General features: G+C 42.0%; 3 protein-coding genes across 6 annotated transcripts in view; 1 reads left to right on the forward strand and 2 right to left on the reverse strand.

Moving 5' to 3' along the window:
* The window catches only part of LOC128758624 (tubulin alpha-1D chain-like), a 29,908-nt gene that overhangs the window by 9,420 nt on the left and 3,830 nt on the right, over window positions 1–16,658 (forward strand). For 2 of the 3 annotated variants that reach the window (XM_053864779.1, XM_053864794.1), the window contains exons 1-3: window positions 13,312–13,662; window positions 16,174–16,396; window positions 16,459–16,607. In XM_053864779.1, coding sequence (XP_053720754.1) covers window positions 13,660–13,662; window positions 16,174–16,396; window positions 16,459–16,607 — 375 coding nt within the window. In that variant the 5' untranslated portion in view covers window positions 13,312–13,659. Of the gene's footprint in view, window positions 1–13,311; window positions 13,663–16,173; window positions 16,397–16,458; window positions 16,608–16,658 lie in introns of those variants that run through there. The other variant, XM_053864786.1, reaches the window with a different exon arrangement.
* LOC128758606 (leucine-rich repeat-containing protein 15-like) lies at window positions 25–4,961 on the reverse strand. The gene is made up of 2 exons (XM_053864744.1): window positions 4,734–4,961; window positions 25–2,101 (listed from the first exon to the last, which is right to left on the reverse strand). The coding sequence occupies exon 2, from the start codon at window positions 2,091–2,093 to the stop codon at window positions 399–401; it is 1,695 nt and encodes a 564-aa protein (XP_053720719.1). The 5' UTR covers window positions 2,094–2,101; window positions 4,734–4,961; the 3' UTR covers window positions 25–398.
* On the reverse strand, window positions 8,690–10,766 carry LOC128758614 (leucine-rich repeat-containing protein 15-like). 2 transcript variants are annotated; one of them, XM_053864764.1, is made up of 3 exons: window positions 10,568–10,766; window positions 10,395–10,460; window positions 8,690–10,196 (listed from the first exon to the last, which is right to left on the reverse strand). In XM_053864764.1, exons 1-3 carry the CDS (start codon window positions 10,584–10,586, stop codon window positions 8,959–8,961), a joined length of 1,323 nt encoding a protein of 440 aa, XP_053720739.1. In that variant the 5' UTR covers window positions 10,587–10,766; the 3' UTR covers window positions 8,690–8,958. The 2 variants fall into 2 exon arrangements, with proteins under 2 accessions (XP_053720739.1, XP_053720730.1); XM_053864755.1 differs by having other exon boundaries at window positions 8,690–10,460.

Below are 16,658 nucleotides of genomic sequence, written 5' to 3' on the forward strand. Positions count from 1 at the left end.
AATACGCAGATTTTTTATGTTGATTTATTCTGCCTTTAAAACTTGATATAACCAGTCATTGTGATTTTGAAGACACAGATACAGTAGAACTACATGGCGCCAAGCACAGTGCAGATGAAACAATGTCTTGGAAAAGTATACAGCAGATTTTAGTGATGGAGAAAATATAAAAAAGCACAGCATCTTAAAAGGACACTATCAGCTGAATTGCAATTCCATAGTCTCTACACTGTTATTCCCTCACTCTCCTACTGTGCATCGCAGGAGAGAATTCACGGTGGAGAGACACAGCGGTTAATTCTTGCAGTTTATGCCATGAAAGCAGATATTCTGAGTCTACTGCAGTCACCCTGAATCATTTATGTAGTACAAGTTCTTGCATTGCTGATGTGATGTGACTACAGCACAGAGTTTCTGCACCTTTGCCTGATATTCCGGTTGCCGCTCCTATTTCTTTTCCAGCAAGCGCAGCTGATGATGACTGTGCTGATGAGAACGGCACAGACTATAGCGATGATAATGAGGATGACGGTGGTGTTCTTCGAGATCACTTCCTCTTCCTCAACATTGATATCCTCGGTCCGCTTGGTAGTGGGTGTTGGCTTGAGGCCCAATGAGGAAGTGGTCAGTTTGACCGACGGAGTCTTAGGGTGGCTTTTTTTCTCTGTTGAAGTCAGTGGAGGCTCTGAAGTGGAGCTCAGAAGCGCCAAATCTTCACCAGTTAGCGAAGCAATGACCTCTTTGTTCAAAAGGAAGGGAGTCTCACACACCACGGCACTTTGATTTGCCTTGGATGGATTATCCACCAGCCAGTTCCTTAAAGGAAGAATGTCTTTGTCGCACCTCCAAGGGTTCTGATGCAGGAGAACCTCATCCACAACAGACAGAGCTTTGAGACTTTGGGGGGTGAGGCTGGTGAAAGAGTTGTTGTGCAGGTCAACCTGGCCCAAGTGACTCACCCCCTGCAGGAAACCAACTGGAAGGGAGTCAATAAAGTTGTGTTCCAGGGAAATGTTGACCAGGTTAGGAAGTCCTTGGAAAGTTGCAGGCTGCAGGGATTTGAGCAGATTGGTGTGTAGCGATACTTCTCCCAGTTTGGTTAGACCCCTGAACGCACCGGCAGATACATAGTTGATTCTGTTGCGACTGAGGACCAGCAGTCGTAGCTCAGTCAGATTGCTAAATGTGTCGTCCTCCAGTCGACTCAACCTGTTGTCATACAGCCATAAATCTTGAAGAGGCATGGGTCCAAACTGCCCTGGACCCAGAGTCTCCAGTTGGTTTTCATAGAGGGAGATTCTTGAGAGGACGGGGAGGTGCAGAAAGATTCCCTGTGGAAGAACTGAAATCCTGTTGTTGGAGAGGAACAACTTCTGGAGCTTTGAGTTGTTAGAAAACAAGTCATGGTGCAGGTGCGTGAGCTGATTGTCCTGGAGTGACAGCTCCCTCAGCATATGTAGGTCATCAAAGGTTCCTGCGGGTATTTGCTGAAGTGAATTTTTGTTGAGTCGCAAGACCTGAAGATTGGAGAGACCTTTAAACGTCTCTGCAGATATCTGACTGAAACTGTTTCCAGAGAGACTGAGGTACCCCAGCCTTGTCAGAGGGCGAAAGGCGTCCTCAGGTATGGATGACAGCTGGTTCCTGCTGAGATCCAGGAGTTGAAGCTGTTGAAGATGGAGGGTCCAGTTGGGTCGGAGCGCTGTCAGCTGGCTGTAGCTCAAGGTTAAGGACTGCAGGTTTTTAAGGTGCTGGAAAACTGGGTCTGGGAGATCTTGCAGTTCCGTGTGGGAGAACTGCAATGTTTGTAGGTTTGTGGTGGCATCAAACGTCCCGGAGACAACCTCCCTTAAGTTTGTGTCTTTAATCAGTAACTTAATAAGAGCCACACTGGTCATGTCCTCAGGTTTCAAAGAGGGGATGGAACAGTTCTGAAGGTAAATGTTTTGGACATGAGACGGGAGCGGTGCCGGGAAGTTTGTGATTTCTGAGCAGATGACCGAAAATGGTGAACATCTGCATCCATCTGGACAAGCAGAAATAACAGCTAGGGTGGAGATGATGAGAAGGTGGAGCACCAGTAGGAGATGCATCTTCAACCCTGAAATAGAAGAAACAGGAATGTTGGTCATTCGTGAATAACGTCCATAGCACTTGGTGCTTCAAGTGCGGTGGGACATCCCCTACTAGACCAGGGTCTGGAATTCTTTCCCCGGCTTTGTTTTTCTAGACATCTTCAGGAATGGCTTGCTACTCCATCTATATGTATATACTGTAGTTTTCTGCGATGACTCAGGCCAGTGCAGCATTCTGAGTAGAACAAGTCCTTGTTTCCAATTCAAATTCAAGTACTTCAAAAACAGGAGCCCATCATCTGTCTCGCTTTTGATACTGGTGCATGGCACAAAAGATAATGAACTGAATAGAAATCCATAAACAAATAAATAAATGATGATGAATTATTTTCATTCTATGTTTATTTAAATAAATGTCTTCTCTGCCAGTTCCGCACTTCAATGTTAACTATTTAAAAGACAAGCACTTGGAGAGTGCAGATGCCCACCCACAATGTGATGCCTTTATTATTATTATTATTATTATTATTATTATTATTATTATTATTATTGGCAGTTCTGGACAAAGGAAGAAAGTGAGGGACAAGGCTTTCAAAAGATTTGTAGACCCGGAAACTATCACCACCAAAGTTGAATCATCAGTTCCTTGTCCCACTATCAATGTTTAAATTCAATGTGTTCATCTGTTTTAGACTTGCTTTGCTACTGGACAGATAAAATCAAATGATTTGCTCATCGGCCTAGTGAGTTTGTTTTCTGTCTGATGAAACTGTCTTTGTTTTGTTTTGTCCCCATCACACACAAATCATGTAAGCCAGTGTAACACCAGTTATTTTCAGCGGTATAAAAAATTCCAACACTCTTGTACGCATCATCCGCACATGTCAGAGATACATAGACCAAAGAGAGAGAAAGAAATGAAGAAAAGCAGCGAAAGCCACCTGACCGACACGTGTAAGGCAACGTTGTCAGTAATTATAATATCAGTAATAATCCAGGAAAGCTCCAGTACCAGTTCTACTCATGTGTGGGAGTGTCGCAAACTTGATGATGTCACTAGCACGTGTGTCAGCACAAGATCCAGCAAAGTTATTGTATTGATTGATTTTATTTAAAAGAAAAACTTTATTGAAATAAGACCACAAAGCAATCACAAACAAATAAATAAATAAATAATAAAATACGTACCGTAACGTCACAAACAGCAGAGCTTTGTTGACTTACTTCCTGTTCTTTATATGTTGCTATTGTTAAAGGAATTATCAATATATATCTCATGGGACTAAGAAACAAAGTGAACTCCAAGTCGTGCCTTAGGCACATTCTTTTTTTTTTTTAATGGACCAATACTATAACTTTCCCGGCTCCTGTACCAATTTTTGTCCCTGTGGGAGAACCTTAGTGAGGTCATGAAGTGTGCGACACTACAGTGCATCTGCAGAGCCGATACTGTAGCTTTCCCGGATCCTGTACTGACAAACATCACTTTCGCTTATTTCAGCCTGATCAGCTCAGGCAGCACATGTAGCTTGATCTACGGAAGCGTGAAGTGGACAAACAGGAACTCTCAGTGAAGAAGGATAAATACTTACGGAATTAAAAAAGAAAGTGATATTTAACTTAAAGTATGTAACAAGCCCGTGACACAGATGCTTTTATAGATAACATCCCCCATTCCCACAGTCAGGCTTGAAGAACTGTGTGTAAGCTCTGTGACCCATGTAGAAATATTGGGGGAACCAACTCATTTCTTTCAACCACTGACTGTTTCAGTTATAAAGAAGACGCTCAGTGGATGAGCCACTGAAAGATTCAAAGGTAACTCAAGAGGAAGTTCATGAACTTTGAAAAGAAGCTATGTCATGCAAAGTGGGTTCTTTTGGGTGTCTTTTTTTAATAAGTTATGATGAGTGCTTTGGCTTTTGTGAGGAAAAGCCATGGAAGACATTCAATACATGATTTAGTAAGCTTCAACTGGACTGATACATCAGTTATTCAAAAGTAATGAAGCTTCGGGTCAATTAAAAACCACGGAGTATGAAAGAGCGGTCATTAGGATTCCATTCTGTTTGGCCACTGAGTGCCCTATTCAGAGTTGTACCCACACAATGACCTACTTCCCCAAATAGATGTATTTATGTAACAGCTGCGATGTAAAAGCAACCTTACGGCATCAAAACCACAAGACCAAGGCAACTTCTGCTTCGGTTTTCTGTCGGATTTTGTGACCAAATGACATCAGAATTTTCCATCTGCCTCACCATTAAACTGTGTGAGGAGTTGTGTTTCTTTAAGCTAAATTAAAATTCACAGCTTGTCTGGTTCAAATTAACGTTCCTGCCCAAGTTTTAACACCGGCTTCTCTGTTTCTAAACTGGGCCGCCACAAAACCTTTCCCAGTTGGACTGTGTTCATCCTTCCAACAATTCACTGTTTTGTCATGGAAGCAGAATGAGATGGGGTCACAGGGATGGATCACTCTGAGCCAGGAGAACATCTTGATGGCAAAAAAAAAACTAATTTTATTCAAAAAGTGAATTCATTTAAGTTATGTAGTAGTAGAGTGAGCTTCACATGCCAAGCCAAAACTGTACCATTAATGACTCTGGAAAAACTGTAAAAGGTCCTTGGAGATAACATCTGAAAACCCAAACTCACCTCAAGTGCCGTTTCACCAGCAGGAGTTTATCTCATATGTGGTCCTCTCTTCAGCGGCAGCTCCAGGAAACCTCCAGTAAAAGTTGCCAGCACTCACATTTTCCTGCTCATCCGTCGATGGCCATGTGAAATCTGTTTGTTCAATCTCCAGCAGGACTTCTTTCTTCCATGGGCCGTTTCCGTCAGCCTGCAGTTTTGCCAATGGGGAGACGACAGTGGGAAAAAGCCCCACCTTCTTGTGTCATGCTGTGCCTGATCTTTTTCTGTGTGTGCATTCCTCACGGAGGGGCCGAGCAAAATGATCGGAGTGCTCACGCTTAAAAATGACATCTTTAAAAAAAGATTCTTCTTCTCTCTGTTCATTCTTGCCTAATTAGGAACAGATTTCATTGCGGGTCTGTTTGTTCCTGTGCTGTAATTGGAGCCGTGTGTCAAGTAGCATGAGTCAGATAGTGAGGGTGGAGTAACGCATGGGCTGTCAGTTGCAGCGCAACCTATATCACTCGGAACATATGGACTGGAAGAAGGGAAATAACAGTTTTTGTTGAGCAGCATTGAAATGTAATTGTATTTACGCAATTTGCAGTTATACACCCAGTGCGTGTGATGAATTATCGTTTTTAATTTTTGTGTTACATCACAGGTTTCAAACTCAAACTCCAGGTGCCACATAATAAAGGGCTATACAAAAGCTATACACAATTTTTAAGAGTTCATAACTCCTTTGAAGCAATCATAATCTGTCCTGAATATCAGTGTGAACTTTCAATACTGGAGGCTTATTTTATAAGTTCACTGTGGGACAGTGAACCTTGGACACTGTCAGGTGAGATGATCTGCTTTTATTTTGGTTTTATTTTGTTTGTCATCTTCCCGTGTTTCCTCCTCTCTTTGCCCATGAACAAGGCTCCCAGTAATGGCTCATCTATTAAAGGCCCTGCTCTGACTGAGATGTGTTTGTGTCCATGCAGGCTGTATCTTTCTTTCTTCACTCAATTCTGTTCTGCACTTCAAATGTCTTGTGGGTCACAAAGGGGAATCAGAGATGATACAATACAAGATTCACAAAAGAGTGTTGAGTATGTCAGGTACAAAGGCTGCGATTGACTATTATGTTAGTGTTTGACAGAATATCTAGTATTAACTTTGAAGGCATTGGACTCACAACCTCCCAGAAGAGTGAGAGGACGTCGCGATATGAAGGAAGTTGTGTCCACTTGGCTAAGAATGCACTCCAATTTCCGGAAAATTGATGAGAAGTCACTGGATGACTAGTTGTGATGTTGTCAAAGAGGAAGTGGGGGTGAAAACTTTTGCTACTGTAGTAAATCTATTTTTATGAAAGTGGGCTTTTTAGGATAAGAAAGAGGAAGTCAGAAAATGAGAAGTCAGGAACCAGATCAGCAAATAGTTTAGGGCGGCACCCCATTTGTCTTATGAAACATTCATGATTGAGATACAGTGATTCGTGTCTAAAACATCAAGGTATTTTGTGTAAAAATGAATCTGAATTTTATTATTTTCATTTTTCAGTGTATATTACATTCATGACATTTGACAACTAACAACCCTAAATGTCTTTTCCTGCTGTAAAAGCTGCCAATAGTTTCGACTAGTGACTGAGGTAACACAAGATTTGAAGATCCTTATTCATGCTTAATGTGAACTTTACAAGACTGTCTTTCTAAATAAATGTATTTGTTAAAATACCACATTAAATGTTTGTTATTTAATTATTACCTATATTTATTTAAGAAGGACTACTTTATGTTATGCATGAATATGGCAGCATACATAGTTGTGATTCACCTGCGTTTTCATTTGTGTTGTTGTAGTACTCCGGAGCAAAAAATACAAAAGAGTATCTGGAGGTTGTGTTTTAGTACTCCTGTAAGCATTTCTGAAACATAACAGATCCAGAGTATAAAAGACATGTTATAATGTGTGTTTACATTGTAGGAGTGAAAAATGCTTGCCCACATAGGACGCAGCCCGGTGACCTCGGTGGTAGATTTTTCCTGGTGCACACACTGCTGTTGTGTAAACTCAGCTTACTGGAAAAGCCTAATCAGGGGTTGTCATAGCGATGAACTCACACAGCCGCTCTCCATTGTTTATACTTTCATTTAATGTCCAGTCACATCTCCTGGAATTTGTGGCATCCATTGTAATTGTTTTTAAAAGGCCCCCCTAACCTCAAAAAACTGAGCCCAGCTCATTACGTCAACTGATTTTAGATGCCACATGATTTTATTTTGGTTTAAAAGTCTAAACTCTGGAGTCATCCACATTTAGTGTTTGGTGCAAGCGAGATAAGAACTCGATGACTTTCCGCTCACAGATCGGCTTCACTGTTGGACTGGCGTTCTGTGAAGCACAAACCCTTTTCATCTCCTCTCAAATAGATGGATGAGTAAGAGCGATTGTGCAAAGAGGAATCCCTCTCTCTGCATACTCCCATCTTGTGAAACATTAAAGGGGAACAATTGTGGGTAAACTCCCAACGCCCAAAACAACAAAACAAGGCTTTTCCAACAAACAGACAAACTTTTCTACACACAAAAATGTCAATTGCTAACTTTATTATTCCCTGCCAACACAAGACTATGCGCTCGTGAACACAAAACTGCAAGAGCTTCCGGGCGAAAAATGCAAAAAGAATAATTTCTGTTTCCGACAACACCTCTAACCAGGGGCATTAAGATTAGTTTCAGCTTCACTCGTGTCCTGGCGTCAAGTTCGGTCTGATCTTCGCAGCGATTCTCAGATTCAGACTATGCTTGGAGGAGAAAGCCATTGATTCCGGGACCCCACAGTTGCATCCGACTTTATTAAGAAACACTTAAAGAAAGTGGTGGATCCAAATACCTGAAATATTGTGGGTGAGCTAACTGGCCTGTTAGAATGTTCCCAATCGCCAAAGAGTGAGACTGTGAGTGAGTCGCTGTTTACGTAGTTTTTCAGTTCAATATTTACTGATATTATGTGTGTATGAAGGGTGTTTTCCCATCTTTCTGCCTACATTCTAATTATTCAATGAGTGTGCAGTTTATATTTTTGATGTTGCCACAATTCAGTTAGGAGTAGTAGTTTTTAGTTGAGGGATATGGGACCTGCCAAACCAGTGAGTCTGTCAGGGTTTTGGCGTGTCTCGTTTTGGGAGCCACTTCTGCCTAAGGGGGTGGGACTTGGGTCACTTTATGTTAAGGGATTGTTCATTCGGTGCTATGTGTTTGATGTTCATGCCTGGTCTGCTTTTTATACACATCTATATATATATATATATATCTTTTCTTTTCTCACAACCTATCAACCATTATACATCCATGACATGTCATATTAATAGTGAACTAATCTATGGGTGAAAACTCAGTTTAAAGCCTCAGATCAGAAAATGGTAAAGTGTGGATGGATTGGTCAGTATTGTCAAGTGGCAAGTCTAGGGAAGTGGCTATCGATCCCCTTTAATAACGGTGAGTGACCTCTAACCTCAACATCTCTGGATGGCATCAAGACTCTTTGGGAGGAAGAGATAGGAGGAGATCATTTCTGAAGACTAGTGGGGCAGAATTCTGAAACATTTTTGTGGTTGACACAGACTGATCCAGTGCAAGACTTACAACTCAACAACATTGGAAAAGATAAAACACACTGTCAGAGGGTCCAGTACTGCATTCAAAAAATGTTGGGACAAAATGCGTTTAACAGTTAAACCTCAAGATCAATTACTGCACATCTGGAATACTTGTTTAAACGTGGGTGTGATTCGCTATTTGTATATACAGTATGTCTTCACTGACTTGAACAGCTGTGAACGTTATTGCACATATTTTTTTTATGCTTCCTCAATTGGCTTTACTACACTGTTGAGCTGTTCTGATTGATTAATGTGAAAAATCAATCAACACAGTTCTTAAAAAAAGAGAGAGAAACAGAGACAAGTGTGTTAAGGCAGCTGTTTTTATTTTTAAAACCAGTCTCACAAGGCAAAACATAGTCTTGGTAAGGAGCACAGTGGGAGAGGATGGAGTCTTAGCACTATTTATTGAACTTGCGTTTCAAAATGAGAAAAACATTTTCAATCCAGCCGTCAAGTTCAGTATGAGATTCAACTGATTAAACAAAGCATCAGTCATGAATTAGCGTTACAGGTAAAATACAATGACAGTTTTTGACAGAAAAAAATCTCTACTCTGGCTTACTAGCAGTATTAAAGAGTGCACACTCAGCGTTTATCAATGTGCTCTCCAAGGCAATACAACCCATAAACAGATGCAAGAACCAGCAACACGCCTGTCACAATCAGAATGGCAGCGGTGAGCCATCTATTAGACGACTGAGTCGCCACTGCGGTGTTGGTGGAGGAGGGGGGGGATGACAGGCGGATGCCAGGTGTTGCCAAAGAAGTAGCTGATGTTTCTTCGGTCATTGGTGCAGACGGGAATTCCGAATTTTCCATCGCAGTAGATTGTGCTGCAGGTATTGGTGGGGATGTCAGGCCCTGAGTGGTGACTGTAGAAGTTGGTGTCGCGAGAGAAGCAGCAGATGTTTCTTCGTTCATTGGTGAAGTCTGGTGTTCCGAGTTTTCCATCACAGTAGAATGTGTTGCAGGTATTGGTGGGGGTGTCAGGCCCTGGGTGGGGACTGTAGAAGTTGGTGTCGCGAGAGAAGTAACAGACTGCACTTCGTTCATTGGTGTAGTCAGGAATGCTGATTTTTCCATCACAGTTGGTTGTGTGGCAGGGGTTGGTGGGGATGTCATGCCGAAATGGTCAAAGTCCAAGATAGAGACAAGAGGATGGGGGGTGGCAGAATTGGGACTGTGACACACCACTTGATCTCTGTCAGGAACCACACCTTGGTTGTTTTTTATCCACAAGGCAAGACCTCTGATGCGGCAGTTGCAGTTCCAGGGGTTTTCACTGAGTGTCAACTTAGTCAGCTTGGGCATGTTGTAGAAACTTCTCTCAGGGACCCACTGAAGTTGGTTGGAGGATAAGGTGAGTTGTGACAAGTTGTCAAGTGACCAAAAAATATTAGGAGGAAGTGTACCAATTTGATTTTTATGAATCTTCAGGTACTGTAGATTCACCAGTCCATCAAACAGCCCGGCCTCAAGAGCTTCCAACTCATTATCATTGATCAATAGTTCTTCAAGTTCAGTCAGGGAATGAAAGATCGTCGCTGGTAGCCTCCTGATTGAGTTCCCTGAAAGGCGCAGTTCGTGAAGCTTGGTCATTTTACTGAAAACCCCTGGTTCCAGAACTCCTAGCTTGTTGTAACTCAGATCCAGGAAGTGCAAGGCTAAAAGGCCATCAAAAACACCTGGGGGTAGCGTCTCTAAACGGTTGCTGTTTAATGAAAGCCGCTGCAGAACCTCAAGTGGCTGGAAAACTTGGGCAGGCAGATCAGAGAGGTCATTGGCTGACAAAGTGATGGACAAGAGTTTTGTTCGATGAAAAGCTAAAGGATGGATGGTGTTCAGATGACTGAAGGTCAGAGATAGAAGATTCAAATTCTCCATCTTCTCCAGACTCCGTTCAGGTACCACCGTGATGCTGGTGCCACGGAGCCACAGCTGCTTAGTCAACGGTAAAGACTCTGGTATATCAGTGATATCATACCCAGAACACGAAGCCACACCATCGGTTTTGCACTCACAGTTGGCTGGGCAGAGTGAGCTGAGCTGTTGCACTGAGAGAGGAATGAGAATGATCCAAAGGAAATCTAGAATTTAACAAACACACGACAGGTCAGAAAAAAACAACAGAACAATATTAAGTCACATTTGTCTCAAAAAACATCAAATTTGATCTTAATTAATTTCGACTGACCTTTCATGAAGCACTCCATGTTTCTTGTGCCTGCTCCTGGATATGAATATGAAGCTCTTGATATATGTTCGGGAGACTTGTCCCGCCCCCTCACCAACCCTTCGCATTGTCCATGATGTTTTTCATTTGCAATCTTTCACTCAAGATACAGGAGTTTGAGTTCATGAACTGACAGAGTAGCACTATTATACACTATTTTATTTTTTTACATGTTATCAGAGTCACTTGCTTTAGCTTGAGTGGCACACCGGATGCTGGCTAGCTTCCTCTGGGATTATCTCAACCCTCACATTTTGTTAGATGAGAGTCGAAAATACCCCAAGTTGGCCTTGGAATGTTTTACTCGAATTTTACATATTTTATATTTCAAACCATGGCAATGCCAAAGACTTTTTTTTAGAATGATAAAGTTATTATTTTTGTTGCCATTATTTTAAGAGTGTTAAAATAATATCATGAAAGAACATGAAATAAAATGAGTTGACGGTGAGGAGTTACTGTAAAACTGGAACCGGCGATATATCATGTTACACAGGGTCGGGACGTAGGGTGTCAGGAAGAGTGTGGAGAGAGCTGGATCTCTCAGCCAGCCATGTTAGTTTACATACGCCCAGTATAGTGTTCGGCTGACAGAACTCACAAGGGGTCGGTTCAAATTGTGTCTATAGTAATAAAAAAGTAGTCCCAACATGCACAAGTTCATAAATGATAATTCACTACATTTAAAATGTACTGGATTCATGTATTTACAAGTGTTATATAAATAGATAAATATATCAATTATATTTTTTAAGTACATATATTTAAGTACATTTAATATGGTTGTTGAAGAAAAACCAAACTGTTTTGTTTTTTTTTTTATAACTAGTTTCAATAACTAGACAACTACGTACTTTTACTGCACCTACTGTTCGACAGTCTGAAACTGCCACTGGCCACAGGCCTCGGTCAGCTCACTGTTGTGATACACTACTGTCACCCAACAGATGCCAATGATCTTTCTCCTGCTACTGGCTTATCTCCACCAGACAGAGCATCCTGACACCAACATTTATTCAACACATTCGGAATCAATCATGAACACTTTCATTTTTATGTAATATTGGGACCAGCCCAGAAGAGGATAAATGATCTGTATTACTGTGGTCCTGGCCTCATTTGACGCACTTTTCACTTGGTGGCGCTGCTCGATGAGTCTCAGCGTCGGTTTGCTGTACATTCTCTGTTCTGGAGACACAGTGTGCAACTAAAGTCTGCTTCCCGACTGCTCACCGTCTTGTCCTCCAATGCCCAAGAAGAAATTCTCAACATGCAGAGCAGGATAACTAAAGCAGCAGGGTCCTGGTGTGGCACCCTAACACCACTTTGTTCTGGGAGACCCTGCAGCTCTGAGGGTCCATGTGTGATAGTTTTTCTGTTTTTGGAATAAAAAGGACAGTGTTGGGCAAGGTACTTTAAATTAGTAACTTAGTTACAGTTACTAGTTACCTTGTTCCAAAGTAACTCTGTTACTTCAAGTTACTCATTACTTTCAAAGTAACTAGTTACGGGTATTGGTGGGGATGTCAGGCCCTGGGTGTGGACTGTTGAAGTTGATGTTGCGAGAGAAGCAGCAGATGTTTCTTCATTCATTGGTGCAGTCTGGTTTTCTGATTCTTCCATCTCAGTAGATTATAGGTGTTGTCTCACAATGGTCAAACTCAATGAAAGCAGCAAGAGGACGGTGGATGGCAGAATTGGGACTGTGACACACCACTTGATCTCTGTCAGGAACCACACCCTGGTTGTTTTTCTATCCACAAAGCAATACCTCTGGTGCTGCAGTTGCAGTTCCAGCGGCTTCCACTGAGATGAACATCAGTCACATTTGCATTGAAGGAGAACACGTTCCCATGAAGAGTATCCAAAGAATTGTCCTTAAGATCAATGGTCATAATCTTCCTGAGATTTTGAAAAATGTTTTCTGGGAGGCTTCTTAGAGAGTTGGATTGAAGTTTCAATATTTGCAGAGACTGTAGTCTGGAGAAAAGATCTGGATGTAGTTGGGAAAGTCTGTTGGATCTCAGTGAAGTGCATGTTTAATTCAGCAAAACATCGAATAATTAATTCTGTAGTTACAGAGGCTAGTGATGATTTCATTCGAACGTTTTGCGTCTCATCTGAGACACATGATCTCAATTCGTAAGTTCAGGGTTTCGCATTCCTGTGATATTGTCTAAACATGTGCCACATATTTTTCTATTATTATTCATAATCGATCGCAGTGAAGTCAATGAAGTCCTTAATTCGATCGTTCTAGTCCGTGATAAATAGTGAACTGTGATCGCATTTCGTGGTGAGAGACCCTGCCGTTTGAGCAGAGTGTCTCTTACTTCCATCTCTAACCATGAGTGAGAGAAGAATGTTTATTAAAATATTCAAACTAAACGATATTAAAATAAAACGAAATTAAGACATAATCAGACACAGTAGATGCTGTTGCACTGAGTACTGAACCACGTGACAGATCCCGCTTCTGAAGATGAATTAGCTCGTTGCCACGTGTTATTGTTTTCCCTCAGATGTCACCAGAGGGCCTCCGTAGTTGTACGAAAAAGAGCCCGAGATTATATATAACTAAAATAATATGGGATCTTTCCCCCCGATTCTGTCTCATTTTTGTATGGGATTCATTCATTTTGACAATGAAATCATTCTGTTTATATGCTATTCGACAAATCAATGTGGAGATGTCGCCCTCTGCTGTACATAATTGGCATATATCCGGGCATAACGTTTACTTCTAGTAAAATCCTGCATATATAATATAATCCAATATAATGATGAATCTCTACAACCTGCGCATTTCATCCGTGTTTATTTATCTGCCCCTTCTCGACGTAGAGTTGCCGTCTTGATCTGGCCAATTGTAAACCTCTTGAAGTGTCACGTGATCTTAAGTTCAACGCCAGTCGACCATCTTTTCAAACTTTTTTTTCCCCACTCCTGCTTTTCATTAACAATCACTTCCTCCAGTCGCTTAAAGGACACAGGAGCCCAGTCCATATTTTCTTATTGTTCCCCCTCATTTGACTGGTTTCCAGACTTCAAAAATGGTGAGTTTGACTGCTTTGCCGACCGGTTTTATTTATTTTATCTGTCTCCACGTGGATCGTTGATGTATACAAATCAGTACTGGTCTGTAGAAACATGAAGAACAACGAAAGTAGAGGCTACATTTCAACTCTTATTTCAAACTCTAACGGTGCAGCATTGTAAAATATGTATTTTGTCTCATTCTTAATTGCCAGGTCTTTGCATGCTTCCGACACACGTGACTAGGGCAGAACGCGTAGTATGGAACCGGTTACGAGCCGCCCTCATTGATACAGTCGGTGTTTAAAGACAATGGCCTCCTGCAGTGATTTTGGATGGGGACGACCGTCTATTATAATTTGTTTGCGCAAGTGTCTGCACAACTTCGAATTATGCCGATGTTCATTTTATCTCTCAATACACTCTTCGCAGCGTGGGCGTGTTTCAGGTGATGGAACTCGTTCGTTGCGCCGCTTTGCTTCGCCGCCATTTTTGCGAAGCGCGACCTGCACAACACCACACAATTAATTTGAAAAAATTCTCCTCATTCTGGAGGAGATCTCTTTGACCACTAAAGCACTTGAACGTGTAGACGGCGAGAGTACACTCCGCACTCATGTTCACCCTGTCAGTACAGGATCCGGGAAAGTTGCAGTACCAGTACTGTCGGTCACTGCCTGATGTGGACCGGCGGAAATTCCGATGCTGGAACCGGAAGTTAGCAGCGAGTTGTACTGACTAACGTTTACTGGTGAGCGCACGCGCACATGGTTATATCTTACAAATTTGTGCATTTTTTTAAAATTATGATTAAACACACAATTAACATTGTAATATGATAATTGTATGTTTTGATTTTATATTCGTTTTTTTAAGCCAGTATTATTGAATCAATAATCATTTCGAGCTCCTCCGCATTTGACATGCGCAATGCATCGGTTCCGATACATTATAGAGTCTATGGGTAAGAGTTCTCGTTACATTTGTTTCACATAGATTTAAAAGGAGTTGGAGTGAGCTGATCTGCCCCTTTTTTTTTACCCTTTCGCTGAACAAGATTGACGACGAACTAGATCAGGCAGTGACAGGCACAACGCATGTGCGGGAGTGACGGTGGGTCGAGTGAATCACTACTGTTACTCGACGTGAACATAATACGTTTCAGAATCCATACATGCGGTACTTCCCCCCCCCCCCCCCCCCCCCCCCCCCCATGTTTATTTGGTCTCTAAAAATGTTTAAATGCATAAATGAATTAATTAAATTGTACTGGATTCATGTATATTATGCTGATGTATGACACTTCGACTGACCAAGGTGAGCTCAATGTTGTGATACACCAATGTGAGTAATCTGTTTTACTGTGGTCCAGGACTCATTTGATCCAGTTTTTACTCTGTAGCGCTGCTCGATGACTCAATGGTTGAGAGACAGCCTGTGTACTGATGACATAATTGTACGATTAAAGTCTGCTTCCTCTCCGTATCACGGAGCAACAGAAGCCTGCCCTCCTCGATAAGGTGCTCTAAACAGCACTATGAGCTAAACAAAACGCTTCATATAATTTTCCATAGCAAACAAGGTTTATTTATTTACAGGGTAATGCTACCTTTTTTTCCTTTTGTAGTGTTACAAAATGAGAAGTTCTGCTCAAGTGTGATCATGGAGATAAACGGATGAGGTGATAATAGGAGGAAACAAGTGTGTTAAGGCAGCTGCTTTTGTCTGTTTTTTTTTTTTTGTCTCACTAGACAAAACAGCCAGCTCTTTCTTTCTAATGGAAGGGAATATAGAGTATCAAAGTTTAATGTTACATAATTAACGTACTTCTTAAATGATCCCCCAATTACAAAAAAGATCATGACTCAAACAGTGACATTAGGATGTTAATGTTAACAGTGCAGTTGGCAAATATCACCAATAGGAGCCAATTCTGCTCCACAAAATGTTCAATTACGATACTTCTAATAAAATAACAATACAAACTAATGACAACGGTGTTTGTAATGTGATAACTGTAATATAGTACGTCATCTTGTGAATAAAGTCACCACATGGATTGTTGTGAAACTTGTCACACTTGTCAATCGAAAAAAATACGTACCGCAAGTATGGCTCCAGGCGCGTTTATGTCCATGTGGCATAACAATAATGACATTGTCTCCCCCTCGTCACTCCTGCACCGATACTGCAGCTTTCCCGGATCCTGTACTGACACATACTCTCCACTCTGTATGTGTGAGTGTCTGATTCAACTGTGCTCGCTGGGCTCCTTCTCAGGTGGCTGTCATTGGCTGATTTCAGCGACAAACTTGAAAGGTTCATGGGTGGCTGGAGACCTAGTGCAGCAGTGCCATTCACTGATGCCTCGACTTTACATTGCAGTAGGAGCTGCGGAAGATTTGATATTGTCTTTCCGTGTTTTCAATTTTTCACATCGCGATATAGATGTTGTCTGCTGTGCCTCTGACTAGATAAAATGGCTGCCATCAGTAACCAGGAAGTGAATTCCTCTCTCTCTCTCTCCCCAGCGTGAGTGTATCTCTGTACACGTCGGTCAGGCCGGTGTCCAGATTGGCAATGCCTGCTGGGAACTCTACTGCCTGGAACATGGCATCCAGCCAGATGGTCAGATGCCCAGTGATAAGACAGTGGGAGGTGGTGATGACTCCTTCAACACGTTCTTCAGTGAGACCGGAGCTGGGAAGCACGTGCCCAGAGCTGTTTTTGTGGACTTGGAGCCCACTGTCATTGGTAAGACTCAATTGCTATTGTCAATCTCTGGAGGGGTATTCGTGATTTCTTTGTCGTGTCAGATGAGGTTCGCTCTGGAACATACCGTCAGCTGTTCCACCCTGAGCAGCTGATCACTGGAAAGGAGGACGCTGCCAACAACTACGCCCGTGGACACTACACTGTGGGCAAAGAGCTCATTGATCCAGTGCTGGAAAGAATCCGCAAACTGGTGGGAATTTTTTTTGGACCTGTTGTACCCTGGTGTCTCAGATGCTTTTTT

The sequence above is a fragment of the Synchiropus splendidus genome, chromosome 1, assembly GCF_027744825.2.
Source record: "Synchiropus splendidus isolate RoL2022-P1 chromosome 1, RoL_Sspl_1.0, whole genome shotgun sequence".
Lineage (NCBI taxonomy): Eukaryota > Metazoa > Chordata > Actinopteri > Syngnathiformes > Callionymidae > Synchiropus > Synchiropus splendidus.